At 42.4% G+C, this 18,503-nt stretch overlaps 1 protein-coding gene across 2 annotated transcripts in view; it reads right to left on the bottom strand.

The window, feature by feature from the left end:
- Window positions 1-561: 561 nt before the first annotated feature.
- The window catches only part of PHKA2 (phosphorylase kinase regulatory subunit alpha 2), a 166,845-nt gene continuing 148,903 nt past the window's right edge, over window positions 562-18,503 (bottom strand). The window contains exons 28-33 of one of the 2 annotated variants that reach the window (XM_030202285.1): window positions 17,729-17,847; window positions 14,879-14,908; window positions 12,494-12,667; window positions 8,855-8,908; window positions 4,276-4,476; window positions 562-1,075 (exon numbers count right to left, since the gene is read on the bottom strand). In XM_030202285.1, coding sequence (XP_030058145.1) covers window positions 902-1,075; window positions 4,276-4,476; window positions 8,855-8,908; window positions 12,494-12,667; window positions 14,879-14,908; window positions 17,729-17,847 — 752 coding nt within the window. In that variant the 3' untranslated portion in view covers window positions 562-901. The remainder of the gene's footprint in view (window positions 1,076-4,275; window positions 4,477-8,854; window positions 8,909-12,493; window positions 12,668-14,878; window positions 14,909-17,728; window positions 17,848-18,503) is intronic. The other variant, XM_030202286.1, reaches the window with a different exon arrangement.

Raw genomic sequence — 18,503 nt, 5'->3', positions numbered from 1 at the left:
AGTTGTTAGGTGTGCAACTCTTTGTCCTGAGAAACAATTTTTAAAACTAAACTACTTAAAATTAATAGCTATATGGTGACATGAATTCCTTTTTTTTTTTTTTTTTTTTTAAAGGTGGGGGAGGGGGCGTTATCAACATGGGCTACTGTGATGACTCTACTATTAACCGCGCGGTGCGCATTGGCGCGCGAGGGCTAGCAAAGGCTTTTGCTAGTGAAGATTCCGATTGGAGGGGGCTGCCGTGGACATCACCCATCAGTGAGAACAAGCAGCCTGCTTGTCCTCGGAGAAACCATATAATGGAACCTGTGCTGCATTAGCATGAGTTATGGTCCAAGAAAACAGCAGGGTAATTGATCTCTAAACAAGATGGAAACCAAACGAAGCAGATATGTATGTGGAAAACAATATTTAATGGATACAAGTCAATAAAAATGAGCAAGCCCGACACAGGCCGTGTTTCACCCCACTGGGCTGTTTTGTAGCCCCTGATGCAGCCCAGTGGGGCGAAACATGGCCTGTGTCGGGCTTGCTCATTCTTATTGATTTGTATCCATTCAATATTGTTTTCCACATACATATCTGCTTCATTTGGTTAGCATGAGTTATGGTCTTAATCGTAGCCTACACTGATAACTTCCCCTCCCCTTAACCCCTTGAGAAGTATGTATGTTTTTGAACAATATGATGGCTCTCCACAGAACATTATTCTTTTCTTTTTGCACTTATGTTTGAATATAGTCTACAGTCTTGTTTCATAAACCAAACAGAGCTGATAACACATAATGAGGGAAAGCTGATGCTGAGGTAGAGATGGGACATGTAACTGAAGGAACAGAACATGGGTACTGAAGAAAGGGTTATGAACTTTCTCAGTTTCTCCATCTTATTGCTCAGCGTGTTACTGCATCAGGCAGCTTGTATTGGGAAGGAAGTCCTGCAGGTAGATAGCGACAGCTCTGGATAGGTATGTCATTGTTCCGTAAGCACCACTAGGGGCGCTGTCATAGAAAAAGTTGCAGATTCCTGTGGCCGAGTCTCGCTCAAGAAAGAAGTCAGTAGCTCCAAGTGCTTTCTGAAAAAAAAAAAAAAAAAGAGACAGCAGAAACAATACACATTTAGGCAGGGTTAAACGAATTTGTTGGAGACCATTTCCATGAAATACAAAAGTTACATTAACAAGGATCCTTAGCCATTCATACTGTCAATTAGTTCAGAATATGGAATGTGGTGTACATAATTTTTTAGAAATACCACTGTGAGCAAAAATCAAAATCATTTTGCGCATCCCATTCTTTTTTTTTTTTATTGAACATTCAATAAAACATTACAACCATAAGTTTGTGTGAGTTATTCATTTTTCTCCCTCCCCTTCTCCTTCCTCCCCTCATTACATTTGTCTCCCCCTTCCTTATATTAACAGCATCAATCCTTCTTGTATATTAACAGATTCAAGGTAACTCCCTACGTCTGAATAACTACATAGCAACCTAGACCCAAAACTAATCCCTCTTTATATTAAGTAGATACGTGTATGTCATTCTTTATTAACGATTTCTTCCTTCCCCCTCCCCTATTGCCCTCCCTCACCTCACTCCTGTTCATTCTTCTTCTCCCTTCCCTCCCCTTCCACCAAAGGTCAAGGTTCCTATATACTGAGATTGACTGTCACCAATTTATAGCGGATATCACTTCCTCTTTCATTAAAGGCCCCCTAATCGGTTTTGCGATTCCCATTCTTAAAGTGAGCCTTGAAACACACATTGATACTGCAGCCTTTGAGTATATCTCAGAACTGAGTATATCTCATTATACTCAGCTTCAGATTCACCTTAATGATATCCTTTTCAAAATATCACGGTCTAGTTTAACAGAGACCCTTTAGTAAGATCATCAGGCCCATGTAACTACTTCTCTAATGGCTAGTATGAGCCAGGCATATTTCAGACCATGATATTTTGAAAAGGATATCATTAAGGTGAATCTGAAGCTGAGTATAATGAGAAAACTGATTGAATTACTCCCTTCACCAGTATAAACTTATATATACCTAGTGAATATACCCTCAAGTGGCTTCCCCGGGTCTACCTTAATAATGGTTTACAGATTTTACGTCCAGGAATATGTCCAAACCTGTACAAAGTTATTCCTGCCTTGGAGTTGGTATGACTTCCTGTGTGGGATTTTTGGAAGGCAATTTTAATAAAATCATACAAGTTCATATGTTGCTGTTGTTAAACAGGCACAAAATATATGTCTATGTGCTGTCACTGTTTAGGGGCCCTGTTTCAAAATTATCCTAATTAAGACTACAGTCAAGGCAGAGGGATCAAGCCTCTTGCAGTGCATGGATCTAAATGTACAGTCCCATCTAGTCATCATCTTTCTCTATATTTAACCATACTTAGAAATTCTTCAGTCCACCTCTCCACCGAGATACCTCATTTCTGAAGCAGACGTACACACTGCCAACTCATACTTCAAGTGTCAGAAGATGGAACTCTAGGGGGCCGACGCTCAGAAGTGAACGCAGGTGCTAGACGCCATTAGCGCTGAACCAGCACCCACATTAGTGAGTGAAGAATGCTCAGAGGCTGCAGCACCAGAGACAACGAGCGCGCCAAGGATTAGCGCAAACAACATGCTAATGTAATCAAACGGATGTTAATGAGGTCATTTCCCATTCTCTCCCAATGCTCAGGGAACAGCAGACAAAACAAAGCCAAGGTACCCCTGCAAAAAAATAATGCCAGCTCGGAGCAGGTGATAGGGTGTTTGAAGAGAGGATTTCTCATGATTCTTTCTTTAAAATCTGCGGGTTTTGATTAGTTATGGAAGCAGAAGGAAGCCCGTGCAGGCCCCTAAGCACTGGTAGTGAGAAATAAACGTGCGGGATTCAGAGCAGACCCAAAAGTGAAAGCACACATTTGGCACCTGTTTCCTGCATTTAAATATAAGCCTTCCAAGCTAAAGAAAATTTGAAATGCTTATATTTAAATTTGCAGAAAACAGATGCCAATGTGTTCTTCACGTTCAAGTTTGCCAGGTGAATGTGCACAGGAGCTGAGCTTACCATGGAACGCTTCTGCGCATGCACCAAGCACGTCTCCCCCCTTCTTGCTTTTGCATTAACAGCACGCATATGTTTTGTAAACCATTTCCTTTGAGCATTAGCAAGTTCTTTTCTGCGCTGTTCCAGTGGCATCTTTTCTGCGCTGTTGGCTTACCGCGGGAGCTTTGAGCATTGGCCCTGCTAGGTGTGTGTTTCTCAACCCTCTCTTGGAGGCACAATTAGCCTGTTGGGTTTTCAGGATATCCACAATGACTATGCGTGAGTTAAATCTGCATAATCTCCTACACCTGCACGCAAATATGGAATGCATTACCAAATGCCATAAAAACAACGCACGATTTGGCAACCTTCCGGAAATTACTAAAGACTAACCTGTTCAAAGAAACTTATCATAAAGATCCTTCATAAATGAACTGACACCAAAACCTTTACCAGAACAAGTTATCATTGATCTCTTTCTATTTGTTTACAATAATCACAATGTCATTATTGTGACAACCTCCGCTCACAGGACAAAGCCCTTCTCTCAGTACCCTTCTCCACTACTGCCAACTCCAGGCTCTGCTCATTCTGCCTTGCCTCACCCTATGCCTGGAACAATCTTCCTTTACCCATACGCCATGCCCCCTCCCTACCCATCTTCAAATCTCTGCTTAAAACTCACCTTTTCAATGCTGCCTTCGGCGCCTAACCGCTCTAGAAATATAAAATGCCCCAATCTATCCACCCTATCAGATTAACTGTTCACTCGTCCTCTAGATTGTTCTCTTGTCTTTTAGATTGTAAGCTCTTTGAGCAGGGACTGTCCTTCTATGTTTAAATTGTACAGCGCTGCGTAACCCTAGTAGCGCTTTAGAAATGTTAGTTAGTTATTGAACGTTACACATTACCCTTGTCCTCTTATACCTGAAATGATTTGTATATCTATTTACTTCTAATTTATTTTATATTTTCTGTACTTTAAATGCAATAATATTCTGTATTTCTCCTTCTGGAAATGGTGATCGCCATTACGGCATAATGTAAGCCAAATTGAGCCTGCAAAGAGGTGGGAAAATGTGGGATACAAATGCAATGGAGGCCTCTTGTATTCAAATGTATCACATGCATATTCATTGTAATCCTGAAAACCCAACTGGCTAGGTATGCCTATAAGTGAAGGTTGATTTATGGATTTATTCAGATGTATTCACAACACTTACCTGATCTTGATGGAACAGATCATTGGCTAGATGCACTATTCGATCCATGTGGATTATACTCCCAATGCTGTCCACTTCCATGTCTGATATAATGGTGAGGACCAGAATTCCTTCTACTAGCAACTGTCTGTATTCTGGTTGTGGTACATGGTTCAGTACAGACTCCACATGAACTGCAAATTTAATTTCACAAGGGGTCATCTAGCAAGAGGGGAGAGAGAAAAAAAAACCCACCAGAAAACATTTAAAGGACAATTTTCAAAACAATTTTCATAGGTAAAAAAATGTTTTATCCTCCTAAAGAAAACTGACCACTCCATAAGCAGATTAATTTAGGGGTCCTTTTACTAAGGTGTGCTAATGGATTTAGCATGCTCTAATGATTAGTGTGCACTGAATGATAAGACGCCCATGCGCAAATGTGAGGTCCAATGTTCAGGAAGTTCAGGGTATGGAGGAAAAGGTGGATAAGACTGTTATTGACCTTTCTCAAATGACATCAAGAGTAGAAAAAGTTGAAAAGGATTTTGACAGTATTCATAATACACGAGAAACTCTGATGAGAGATAATGGTGGTTATTTTAGAAGATTTATTCTTGTTGTGGACATCTGAACTGGCATTTAGACTCCCATGTTGCATGAATGTTCAAATTCCGATATATAAAGCCAGGATATGGATGTCTAACACTGCAGTATGTACATATGGCAAAGGGGCGTGGTCTGCACGTGTTTTGGGTGTGACTAGGGAGGGGCCAAAATATGGACAACCAACTTTGATCACAGAAGGGGAAGGAACGTCCCTGTCTAAAAAGATGGACGTTGTTATTCAGACCTGGTACTTGGCACGTCAAGGTTACAGAAAGGTGCTCTGAGCAGCTGCCCACTGGAAGGATAAAGGTATGACGCCTCCTTAATCCCTGTGGTTGCTGTCCCCCTTTGTCTCCCCTGAAAGTGAAACTGGGAAGAGATACCAGGGTGTGTGACAACTTCAGGTACTGTAGACATTCTTAACAGAGCAGCCCCACAGGAGTACCCTGTTAGTTCAGTGGATTGAGAGCCAAGGGACCCAGGTTTAAATACCACTTCAGCTATTTTTGGACAGAAAACTACCTACTGTACCTGAGTACATAAGACTTGCAAGCAGGGGCGTAGCCAGACACCCAATTTTGGATGGGCCTGGGCCCAAGATGGGTGGGCAGAAGAACCCCACCCCATTCCACAGGTGATTTGGCCTCTCCTTCTCTCGCCTGCATGCCATATGGTCTCTCAAATATCCCCCCTCTCCTGCACACCTTTTAAATAGCAGATTTTCACCGGCAGTAACCAGCAACTAATACACAGTATTCATGTTGGCCCCACATCCTTCCCACTGATGCAGCTTCCTGTTTCTGCATAGGCGGGAATAAGTCAGAGGGGAAGGCTTTGAGGCCGGTGTGAGCAGTATGTATCAGTTGCTGCTTCCTGCAGGCGAAGATCTGCTATTTATAAGGTTTGCAGGAGGGACAGTTGTTGGGAGTTTTCAGCTTGGGAATCTCTGCCGGCCACATCATAGGTGTGCTGCTACTGGTGGGCCTGAGCTCACAGTGGGTGGGCCTGGGCCCACCCAAGCCCACCCTTGGCTACGCCACTGCTTGCAAGCCTGAAGGCTATTGAACTGGTGTATATCCAGGTACAGGAGGTATTTTTCTGTTCCTGGAGGGCTCACAAAAAAATATCCACAGACAGCTCATGGGATTTCAGCCTGGTTCACTTGATTCTCGACCTACTGCTCTAACCATTAGGCTTCCCCTTTGTTCATGTCCCTTGTTTTTCCAATTCATAATTCGGAAGTTTCAGTTTGTAAAATGGATGCTCATGCTGAATGTTTCCAGCACATGTATGTCCATCTCACATGTATTTCAGAACAGACTGTATCTAAAATACATGTGAGAACTAAAATACATGTGAGATGGATGTGTATTTGTGACGTACTGACTTGGATTTCCATACTCAGAGTTGGACGTCCTTTCTAAAATGCCACTCAATATCAATAAAAAAATGAAGCCTGAATATTTAGAGAAACTTAATAAAGCAGCTAACTTTTTTTTTTTTTAATTTTCCTAAGTTGCTACTAGTGTCTCCATGTGATATGTTTAAAAGATATTTTAGTTGAAATCTTGGGGATTGCTGCAGATGTAATTTTGAACTCTAAACATAAAGTCGACCTTCTTGTTCATCCTCTGTATAGAGAGGGGGTCTCCCACATCTTCATTTGCACTTGGGAATGGGTGCTGTCACAGCTGCTTTAGGGGGGTTACCGACCTGCAAAATGTCCAAAGTTTATGCCCTGGGCTCATCCTCCGTCTCCAAAGGGATGAACTTTACTATCTTCCTGACAAAATCATTCAATGAGAAATCCTCTGTCTTTTGTGTTCTTCTTCAGATACCCAAGAGTGTTCAGACTCTGACTTCTAATATGGCTTTGTCTCATTAATCCATGTATATGCTCTGTAATTTTGTTCTTTATAATAGCCTCTGCCAGTTTGCCTGGCACCAATGTCAGGCTCTCCGGTCTATAATTTCCCGGATCACCTCTGGAACCCTTTTTAAAAACTGGCATTACATTAGCCACCCTCCAATCTTCTGGCATAATACTCGATTTTAAAGATAAATTACATACTACTAACTGCAAGTTCATTTTTCAATTCTATCAGTACTCGGGGATGTATACCATCCGGTGCAGGCAATTTGCTACTCTTCAATTGTCAAATTGCCCCATTATATCTTCCGGGTTTACAGAGATTTGATTCAGTTTCTCTGACTCATCAGCAATGAATACCATTTCTGGAATTGGTATTCTCCCACATCTTCCTTGGTGAAGACCGAAGCAAAGAATTAATTTAAACTCTCTGCTATGGCCTTGTCTTCCCTGACTGCTCCTTATACCTCTCTGTCATCTAGTGGTCCAACTGATTCTTTTGCTGGCTTCTTGCTTGTAATATACCTAAAAACGTTTTTACTATATTTTTTTTGCCTCCAATGTAGTCTTCTTTTCAAAGTCTCTTTGCCTTCCTTGTCATTCCTTATGTTGTTTCATATTATTTTCGGTCGGATCCTTCTTCCATTTCTGAAGGAATTTCTTTTAGCTATAATGGCTTTCTTCACCTCACTTTTTAACCATTCCAGCTGTCGTTTGGTCTTCCTTCCTCCTGAGATTAAACTTTTCAAAATATCTCAACTCTGTGGATTATTAAATTATATTGAATCAATGTAGAAGTAACCCCCTGAACTGTTTTTACTTCTTCTTTAATATGTTGAATCTGTGCTGAAAACCATTTTTATAGTTTCAATGTTCTCTGATAAGGTGTCAATTTTACTTACAAGTGATGACAATTCAGTTTTATTCTTGGACATCAAAGACTCTATTTTCATCAAAACCTTCCATATGCCTTCCAGCATTACTCCATTCAAGGGCACCGGCGACCCGGCACCACTATCAGATGGAGTCCTCTTAAATACATCAACCTGAAGATGGACTTCCTCTGTTGAGGGGGGGGGGGGGGCAACAATGTCTTCCGTAGATGCTGCCTTCAGAGGAGGTCCTCAGCTGATGGGGCTTGGGGATCCCTACCAGGTACAGCAAGGGTCAGGATTGCTGTTAGACATGATAGGGCCCAGGGCAGAAAATAAAGAAGCCCCCACCCCAAATTCCTTCTCCTCCCTGCCTCCCCTCCAATCTCCCCATCTTCCATTATTATCACACAGACCCTCACCAAATACTCAACAAAGGATCACAAATAAGAAATAAAAATATGTAGACAAATACTGAACTGGAAACCTTGGCATGTACTGCAACAATGGAGAAATACAAACAGAAATGCAGTGGCGTTCCTAGGGGGGGGGCGGTGGGGGCGGTCCGCCCCGGGTGCACGCCGCCGGGGGGGTGCCGCGCGCGCCTGCCCTCCGTTGTTCCATGCTTCTTCTCTGCCCCGGAACAGGTTACTTCCTGTTCCGGGGCAGAGAAGAAGCATGGAACAACGGAGGGCAGGCGCGCGCGGCACCCCCCCGGTGGCGTGCACCCGGCGGGGGGGGGGGGGCTGCGCTGCATCGGGGAGGGGGGGTGCTGCACCCGGGGGGTGGGGCGAATCGGCGATCCGTCCCGGGTGCCAGCCCCCCTAGGAACGCCACTGCAGAAATGTATTTCCTTTTCTACTGAACACAATAAAGTGACATCCACTATGCACATTTCTCAAGCTAACATATTTCAGCTAATAAATTCTAAATAAACTGCCTTTTCTACCTTTGTTGCCTGGTCATTTTATTTTTTTCCATCATGTTGGTTCCACTTTCCAGTCGTTCTGCTAATTCTCCTTCAAGCAGCTGCTGTCCATTTGTCTCTTCTTCTCTCGTTCCATTCCCTCACTGCACTTGCCTCTGACATACTGATCTTTCCATTTTAGCTCTTTCCTCTCTTCTTTTTCTCTTCCGTTCTCTGTCCACTCAAATTTCACCCTCTTCCTAACCCCTTTCCTTCTTTTTACTTTTCAGATACCTTCCATCTCTTTCTTTCATCCAAAGACAGTATTTACATTGCAGTTACCTCTCTTGTAGTTGAGGAGGGAAGAACATAACCATCGATAGAAAGGCCATGGCACTATAAGAGAAAAACAAAACAATGCATTACAATACTTAAAAATTGAATATATTTAAAAAAAGAAAAACCTTTCAAATATAAAAAAAACACCACAAAGGTGATTCTATAAACTGGCACCTAGACTTATGCTCCATTTAATGTGCATCAGAGGTGCCAATAAGTGGCAGTTACACAAATGTATTTGCACTATTCTACACGATAACGCATAAATGCCATAGCACATAACTGCAAGGGAGAGCACACGTGGGTGGAGCATGGGGAGACCATAGATGTGTCACCAGGCGAGAAGTGCAACTTACAGAATATTATCAGTTGTACATATCACTTGACACACTTAGGCGTGCCAACTTATACTAGTAAATGGTCATGATTATATACAGTGCATCAAAGTGCCTTTGCACTAGTATTATGTAATGGCTTAAGTGCACTTAAAAGCCAATATAGAATTGCGGTGTCAGTTTGTAGAATTACCCTCCCCCTCCCCCAACTGAACACCTAATAATTGATAAAAAGGGCCCATTCTCCAGAAAACCTTTTATAAACTCAGCCTATACTACTAGATTTGACTGCCTCTTTTGGCACAAATTCCGCAGCTTAAATTTGCACTGACTAAACAAATACTTTCTTATAATGACCAGTTAGTTTCACAGAGTGTCCTATTACAAAACCTACCATGCATCTAACTTCCCCTACCTGGGATCCCAACTCTGGAATGCTCTACCCAGATACATTCGGCCAATTAGTGAATATCTTCCCTTTAGGAAACTATTGAAAACCCATCTATTCAAACAGGTTTACCCGAACGACTGGTTCATCTAATCATTAACAACAATTGACTCAGATATTATTTCCTACCAACCTTCCTACCATTCATGCTCTTCCTCAACTTCTCCTTTATCGCTCCACCTCATTACCTTCCCTATCCTTTCACTCATACCTCTTTTATCCCATTTACTCCTTGTTCATTGTCCTATCAAGACGTATGAAGAGAGACTTGCTGACCTGAACATGTACACCCGGGAGGAAAGGAGGAACAGGGGTGATATGATACAGACGTTCAAATATTTGAAAGGTATTAATCCGCAAACAAATCTTTTCCGGAGATGGGAAGGCGGTAGAACGAGAGGACATGAAATGAGATTGAAGGGGGGCAGACTCAGGAAAGATGTCAGGAAGTATTTTTTCACGGAGAGGGTGGTGGACGCTTGGAATGCCCTCCCGCGGGAGGTGGTGATGAAAACGGTAACGGAGTTCAAACATGCGTGGGATATGCATAAAGGAATCCTGTGCAGAAGGAATGGATCCTCAGAAGCTTAGCTGAAATTGGGTGGCGGAGCAGGTGAGGGGAAGAGGGGTTGGTGGTTGGGAGGCTAGGATAGGGGAGGGCAGACTTATACGGTCTGTACCAGAGCCGATGATGGGAGGCGGGACTGGTGGTTGGGAGGCGGGAAATACTGCTGGGCAGACTTATATGGTCTGTGCCCTGAAAAGGACAGGTACAAATTCAAGGTAAGGTATACACATATGAGTTTGTCTTGGGCAGACTGGATGGACCATGCAGGTCTTTTTCTGCCGTCATCTACTATGTTACTATATGTTATCCTTGTTGATTTTGATGCTACAGATTGTATTCTCTTGTTACTATGCAAGCCGCATTGAGCCTGCGATGAGTGGGAAAGCGCGGGGTACAAATTTAATAAATAAATAAATGAGGATTTTTTTTTCTTTTTACATTATACCTCAAATTGTATTTTCTTACTGTATTTCCTTTTCAAGTGTTTCACTTGTAACAAACTTTTTGTTTGAATTAAAATTACTAAAAAAAAAAAAAGAATACATTATCACTGAAATGTGAGTTCACGAGTTCAAGCATATGCTTTGAAAGTTTGTAATTCTGTTCTGCAAACTGAATACTGAACTCCTTTGTACTCACAACGCATTATGCCAACTGCTCTTCTTCTAGACCTTCCCTGATATTATTTGGGTCTGCAAACTTCCAAAAAGCTATATCAGCTGAGGGAAACATGTGAAATCTCGCCTCAGTGCTGAATGAGATCAAACTTTGAGTGGAGAAGACAACACTGAGAAATACTGATCCTGACGCAAGCAGCCCCAAATTTCATTAGACCGGGTTCAATATTGAACTCAAGCTCGGCATATATAGGATACAGCTAAACTGGTGGGTAGAATCACATAGAATATTTTTTTTGATGTTTTCAGTAGAAGCAATACAATGTCATTTCTCATGAGCAAACAAAGGAACAATCCAAAAGCAGAATATTTAGTCAAAACACCTGATTATTATAAAAGTCAATCAGTCCTACAGGGAATAAGCAGATAGAGCAATCTGAAGTTATGCTCCTCTTTTTTCCTGTTAATATAGAATATCTTTTCCTGTCGACTAATCTGAATACAGAAAGTAACTGGTATAGCATCATGGTTGTAAATGCATCTAAGATTGACTAATCTGCATTCCTTGCAGACTCACCATTTCACATTCAGTTTTGATTATGTAGAAGCTGAGGGGTTAATATTCAGCTGGTTTTGGTCAGCATCAATATTCCCTCTAAGGACCGGCCTGGTGCGTGCAAATTGTTTTTTGTGTGAACAACAATTTTTAAAAAAACAACAATTTGTGAGCTCCTGTATTAGCGTGATTTTTAAAAAAAACTTCTTTAAAACAGACACAGTAACACCTTCCCCCAGACCCCCCAAAAACTCCTATGTATCAGGCAAGGCAAGGCATTAAGGGGAAGGCAGGGGTCCAGTGTTTCCTGACACCAGTCCTTAATACAATGTCCTTCAGCACGTATGTACCCAGAAGCTGGTTTTGGTCAACACTAAAGGAGCTTACAGAGACGCAGACTGCCGCCCTGAGAAAGGTCACAGGAACTGACAGGAAGGCTTGTCCAGGTTTAAAGATGGATACAGATTCTGAAGTTATGGGTTAGGTTTGGTGTCCTGACTTTCCAAGTGTATCAGGGCATCTGGGGAGGGGACACAGGGATGGATGTGACAGTTTGTGAGTGACCATGTAAAAAAATGTGAACGATGCTCTTGGAATGTATGAGCGATTGCTCACACGCTCACCTTAGAGGGAACACTAGTCAGCACCTTTTAAAACTCTGATGGCCACTGCTGAAATTATGCCTGGATATTCAATGCTGGGCTATGCTCTGGTAGCAGCATTAAATATCTGGGTATATCAGCCCTTAACCGGATAAGTTAAACCGGACAAAGATAGGACTTCTATTTATGAGGTTAACTTATCTGGTTAAGAGGTAGATATCGGCACCTGATCCGGGTTTCGGCTTTAGTGGTTAGAGGGAATATTCAGAAGCACTATCCAGGTAAGGGCCGCTGAATATTCCCTCGGGGCCTGGTCAGCCTGAGTTAACCAGATAAGAGCATCTCTTACCCATTTAACTCACTTTGAATATTGACCCCTTATTAATTCATGTCCCATCTAATCCATCCAATACCCAGAGGGCCATCATTGTGTCTTTGGCTTCTTTACGTGGAATCTGCCTTAAACTTAATGGTATAGGCGGAATAAAGCAAATGGGAAATATGAATGTAATTTACCTTCTGAAGGATTTTCCATACTTTCTGATAGAAACCCACAGGGACTCGGTTAATAGCACCATCAAGTCTTCTCCTTCTCAACCACTGACCATGATGGTCATCCCAACTAAAATGAGTTCCACCAGAACCCGTAGGAGACATAGTACTACTGGGAGATGAAGGGTTACTGCACCTCTGTAAAACAATGCAAATTATGCATCAGACCAACTGCAATCTAAAAATCTATAAGATTAATTCCTAGAAGTAAAAACAGGTAATATTCATGTTACTGTCTCATCTCAGTTCAGGTTTTCCAAGTGGAAAAATTGCAGACTGTACCACATACTGCTTTCTGCTGAATAGTCAATTTTACTCGAAAAATAGCTTCCAAACAAAACTGGATTCTAATACAGACAAGTGAAATTAATTTGAACTTAGTTTATGGCATCTTGATGCGATGCACTGGTGTTGTTTACTGCAGGACAATGAAAAAAAAAATACCTTGGAGTGAATATACCTGTATTCCCATGAAAACGAAAAGATTTCTGAATGTGTCTATTTATATTGAAGGAAGCACCTATTATACTGTAGCACAGAAGAAAAGATGAAAACTGCTGCTTCATTGGATTGAAGGAATATCTCCCTTTGTTGTATATAGTATGTGTATATTTTGAAGACAATAAGACTGATACTCACATAAAGATGCATGTTCACCGGAGGCTGGTGAATGTATAACTCTGCTATCCACGTATTTTCGACAGTTATACAGAGTTAGGCCTAAAATCCCTCAAACTAGCCCGACTCAAGCCGTATGGTATGTAATACGGACACCTATGTGCCTTTATAAAATAATCCAACAGCACACAAATGTTCTTGCACAAATTTACACCTGTTTCTAAGTGTGCATATGCTTTAACCATATACACGAATGGGGCTAAATTCTGTATATGACGTCCACATTTGAATAATGCGTGTAGCGCTGTTCTATAAACTGTGTGTACAGTAAGACGCAGTTTACAGAACAATCTCCACCCAAACCCTGTCCGGTCCGTCCCATCCTGTGCTAAGCAATTAGTGCCAAACATTTACTGCACTGGCTATTTTACTGCACAGGTAGAGTCAGGAGCTACCATTTTCAAAGATGGCAATGCGGAGGCAGGAGTGAGTGTGCATTGCTTCTGCCTCTTCAAGGTATGATTGGGGGGGGGGGGTGGGGGTTGTCATGGGGGTTCTGGCTGTCACTAGAAACCTGGGATTTTTTTGTATGTCAGGGTGGAAGTGGGTGTCAGGTCATGGGAGGGGGCTCGGGTCAGGGGAAGGGATCCTCAATGCAGGCAGCTATCTGGGGGCAAGGGGCTGTGGATTTAGGAGCTCTCTACGTCACCTCACATCTGGCGGTAGTTTTCTCGCGTTGTGTCCAAGAGGTAGACATCAGCACACAGCTCTGCATTGCTGCGGGTTAAGTGAAAGGCTCCTTATTATGCATTCTAATATGCTGTGCACTGATGTTTACTGCACAAGTTATCTTCAGCGCAGAAACCCTTCCGACATCCAGCAGACAGTAACGAGCATGCAAATTGCTCATTAACCATGTGCTTCTGCCTGCGGTAGCTTTCTGCATTGGCCTTTTATTTAGGGGGATGGCAAGGTTCTAAAGAACTTTTAGAAATCTAAATCAATTCTAGCTCCTCAGGTGTAAAATACAGGAAAGAATGGAAAGAGTGGACCGGAATGATTTTGTCTGAACAAGCATGTAAAACAACATTGATGTAGTAATGAAACTCTAAGCTCATTATAAGACAGCTGTTAGTATGCTCTGCAGAAGGAAAATGAAGAAACTGCATTAGGGCTTATTAGTTTTGACAGTGTAAAACAGGCTTGTCCAACCTTTTTCAATCGGGGGCCACATTTTATATTGTAACATTTGGAGGGCCAAAACATGCACCATCGTATTTTGCCACGTTTCGTCAAATAGCGGCAAAATGTCAACTTCTCAGCCTTCACCCAGTCTCTCTCTCACGTTAAGCCTACAAGTCTTCAACCAGTCTCTTTATCCTCACCTGGTTTCCGCTGCAGAAGAATCAGCAGGATTCCTGCTTCCCCACCATGAAACGACTCCCTGCTGCAAGTCTCACGAGACTTGAAACCGCAAGACCGACCCGAACTCCGGCATCTCGTGGCTCAAGCTTACAGAGAGCTGAGTTGCAGTGGGGAAGCAGGAATCCCGCTGTAAGCATCACGAGAATTGACAAGCGTCTGAGGGCCAGAAATAAGCACTCGGTGGGCCAGATTCTGGACAAGCATGGTCTAAAATGTCTTTGTTTTTATCACTCAGAATTAAGATGAAAACAAAAACAAGCGTGCAGATTAAAGAAAGTTGTTAGCAAGCTAGTTCTGCGATGTCACCTGTTCATCAGTGCTTAACCTCCTATCCATCTGGAAACAAGAAATAAATAAATATGGTAAATAAGGGAAGAAAAAATTTAAATAAAATCTATTTCTAAAACAGGGTAGTAGTACATAAATCCACTCACAGGAAAGCATATCAGCAAATCTAATATCTGATTCTGTTAACTGTAGTACTGAGGGCAGATTAGTAGCAGCACTACTGAGTCAATGCTCAAAATGTAACGCTGGTGCTAGAGGCGATTAGTGCCGGACTAGCGCCAGTGTTCGTGAGTGCAGAATGTTCAGAGGGCTCTAGCATGGGAGACAATGAGGGGCATTTTTGACATGACGTCTAAGTCTGACTTTGGACATTCTGCACAAAACGACCAAAATCCGAATAGGAAAGAAGATCATTTTCAAAAAAGAGAAATGTCTTATCTTTTTTTTCGTGTAACATAGAGAGGGAACTAAGTACAAAAACAAACCAAGCAAAAAAAACAGCACAAAGGGCCTTTAAAAACAAAAGGGAACACAGTTTTTTCATGTATAAAAATTTTTAATGGTAAACTTTGCTTGAAGAAAGACCCGACATGGGCCGTGTTTCGGTGCCGCCGCACCTGCGTCAGGGGTCTCCAAATGAAGTATAATACAAAGCTTACACACAACAACAGCATTATTTTGAACAAGGTTTTGTGCTTTTGATGCTTTGTTTTTTGGTCCATTTTTGACCCCCCCCCCCCAAAGAAAACAAACAAACAAACGAATAAGTGCAAAACGTAGAGATTCATGCCACTGGGATATAGGAGCCAGAATTTTTAGTAGACTGGTCACCCAGACATCCCAGGAGGGCAATGGGGCATCCTAAAGGGCACTTCATAAAAAATGCTCCCAGGGGTTTTGGTGACTTTGGAAGGGGTCACAGTTTCCACCACAAGTGTGACAGGTAGATGGAGATAGGGACCTGAGTCCCACACTCCATACTGCACTGCACCGACTACTACACTACTCCAGGGAACTGCATGCTGCTCTAATAGACCTGACTTTAACATCTGAGGCTGTCATAGAGGCTGGTAAGTCATATTTTTATTCACATTTTGGGGGAGTAGGAGGGGGTCTGTGACCACTGGCGGGAGGGTATTGGGGGGGGGGTCACCCCTGTTTCCCTGCAGTGGTCATCTGGTCATTTAGGGCACATTTTTGGGCCTTATTCGTTATAAAAACAGGTCCAGCTCAAAACGTCTTAAGTTTAGTCCTGGACGGTTTTGTTTTGTTCTATTATGGCTGAAAAACGTCCAAGTCTTAGGAACGCCCAAATCCCGCTCTTAACATGCTCCCTTGAGATCTGGATGGACTGCAGGAGAACAGCATAGAAAAACGTCTGAAAAATAGGTATCGAAAATACTGATTTGGACGTTTTTGTAAAAAAAACATCCAAATGCTGCTTTATACCACTTTTTAGATGTTTATCTCTTTCAAAAATGAGCCCCATAGTGCACCAAAGATTACAGCATAATACTGTAGCATGCTAATGAAGTCAAATGGATGTTAATGAGGTCATTTCCTATTCCCTCCTTCTCAATGCTCAGAAAATAGTGCACCAAACAAAGCCGCCCTGACTGCTGAAAACCTAATGCCAGCTCGGAGCTGGTGTGTGTTTGAAGAGAGGATTTTTCACAATTCTCTCTTTAAAATCTGCTGGTTTTTATCTAATTTGGAAGCAGAAGGAAGCCCGTGCAAGCTCCTAAGCGCTTGTACATTGGTGCCTGTTTTCTGCACTTCTAAGTAAAAAAAATAAAAATAAAGGAAAACCATATATTTAAAGGTGCAGAAAACAGGTGTGTGCTTCACTTTCAGGTTTGCTTAGCACATGGGCACAAGAGCTGAACTTGCGCAAAACTCTTGTGTGTGTGCACCCCCTGCCTTGTTTTCACTTTTACAGCGTGCATATAATTTGAATACCATTTCATCTGAGCATTGGTGAGCTAGTTTTCTGCACTGTTCTGGTTGTATGGGTTCCGTGCTATTGGCTTTACTGCGGGACTTCTGAGCATTGGCCCACGTAAGAATAGAAATGCCACTCTACATTGAATAGAGCCTACAACGCATCCAATTTCTCCTTTTTGGGCAGTCAGCTTTGGAATGCTCTACCAAGATCCATCCGAACAATTAACGACTATCTACCCTTCAGGAAAATGTTGAAGACACATCTTTTCAAGCAAGCTTACACTAATGACCCAACTTAATCCTACCAGCCCATCTACGTTACTCCTGCTCTGACATTGACACTGACTCTGACACCGATTATACCTTTGACCTTATCTCCTAATCTCCTTATACTCATCCTCCAATCTTTTCTTCTCCATCTTTCTATACCATACCCCTCCCAATCTCATTTCCTCTTACCTAACCTATCCTTGTTTACCTCCCCATATCTAATTCAATTCATATATTCTTAAACCTTACTATTATTATGTTTATTACAGTTGTAATATTCTTCTTACTGGATTGTTGTAATGTTTTTTTTACTTTGTAAGCCGCATTGAACCTGCTGTGTGTGGGAAAGCGCAGGATACAAATGTAATAAATAAATAGGGCTAATGTCAGATGAGTACTGCAGTGCTGCTTTCAGGGTGGTAGCTCATGCATGACTGCTGATTCACACCATGGCTAAACACAGCATTTTGGAATATTTAATCTGCTAGTCAAAAGCTAAATTTTCAGTTTAGGAAGGCCCATTTCCAAATTCAATGAAACAAAGGTTTCACTTCCAAAACGGGATGTGAAAGTGATGGATTGCTAAAAGAGAGTAACTTATACACTAAGGGAGGGTTTCATATCAACACACACACTGTAGCATGCAGTTAGTACCTGCTTCATCTCAACCCTTAGCCTATTGATGCCGCTCCTCTCTACTTTGGTAGCTCCCGTGTGCCCCATCTCATGAATTGAAACAGCGGGGCTGACAGCAGATGATTCTATAGGTCGCACTGGAGAGAAAACAAAAGAAAGTATAATCAAAATGTGACAATTTAAATAAATCAATAGATATAACAATTTTCAAACATATCTCATAGACAGGTACCACCTTATAGACAAACCAATTTATTGAGCATGAGCTTTTGAGCAGCAGAGCCTATTTTTAAAAAATATATTTATTTATTCAAATTATTAACTAGAATACACTCAGTGGCGTACCAAGGGGGGGGGGGGGGGGGGCGGTCCGCCCCGGGTGCACGCCGCTGGGGGGGGGGGGGCCGCGCGTCTGTAGGCAACGCTCGTTCCCTGCTCCCTCTGCCCTGGAACGGGTTACCTTCTTGTTCTGGGGCAGAGGGAGCAGGGAACGAGCGAAGCCGACAGGCGCGCGGCACCTCCCCAGCAGATAAAGATGCACCCGGGGGGGGGGGGGGGGTCGTTTCGCCGGGGGGAGGTGTCCTTTCACCGGGGGTCGTGCTGCACCCGGGGGGGGGGGGGGGGGGCGCATCAGCGATCCGCCCCGGGTGTCAGCCACCCTAGGAACGCCACTGAATACACTTGTCATGCAATACAGCCAAATCAAAAAAACTTACAAAATTAAGAGAAGAGATAACATAATTAAGAGGAAATATGTAAAAAATATATATGACATTTTCTTCTAGGTAAATTA

The sequence above is a fragment of the Microcaecilia unicolor genome, chromosome 4, assembly GCF_901765095.1.
Source record: "Microcaecilia unicolor chromosome 4, aMicUni1.1, whole genome shotgun sequence".
Lineage (NCBI taxonomy): Eukaryota > Metazoa > Chordata > Amphibia > Gymnophiona > Siphonopidae > Microcaecilia > Microcaecilia unicolor.
The sequence above is the reverse complement of the archived record's forward strand: the minus strand, read 5'-3'. Positions and strand labels throughout refer to the sequence as shown.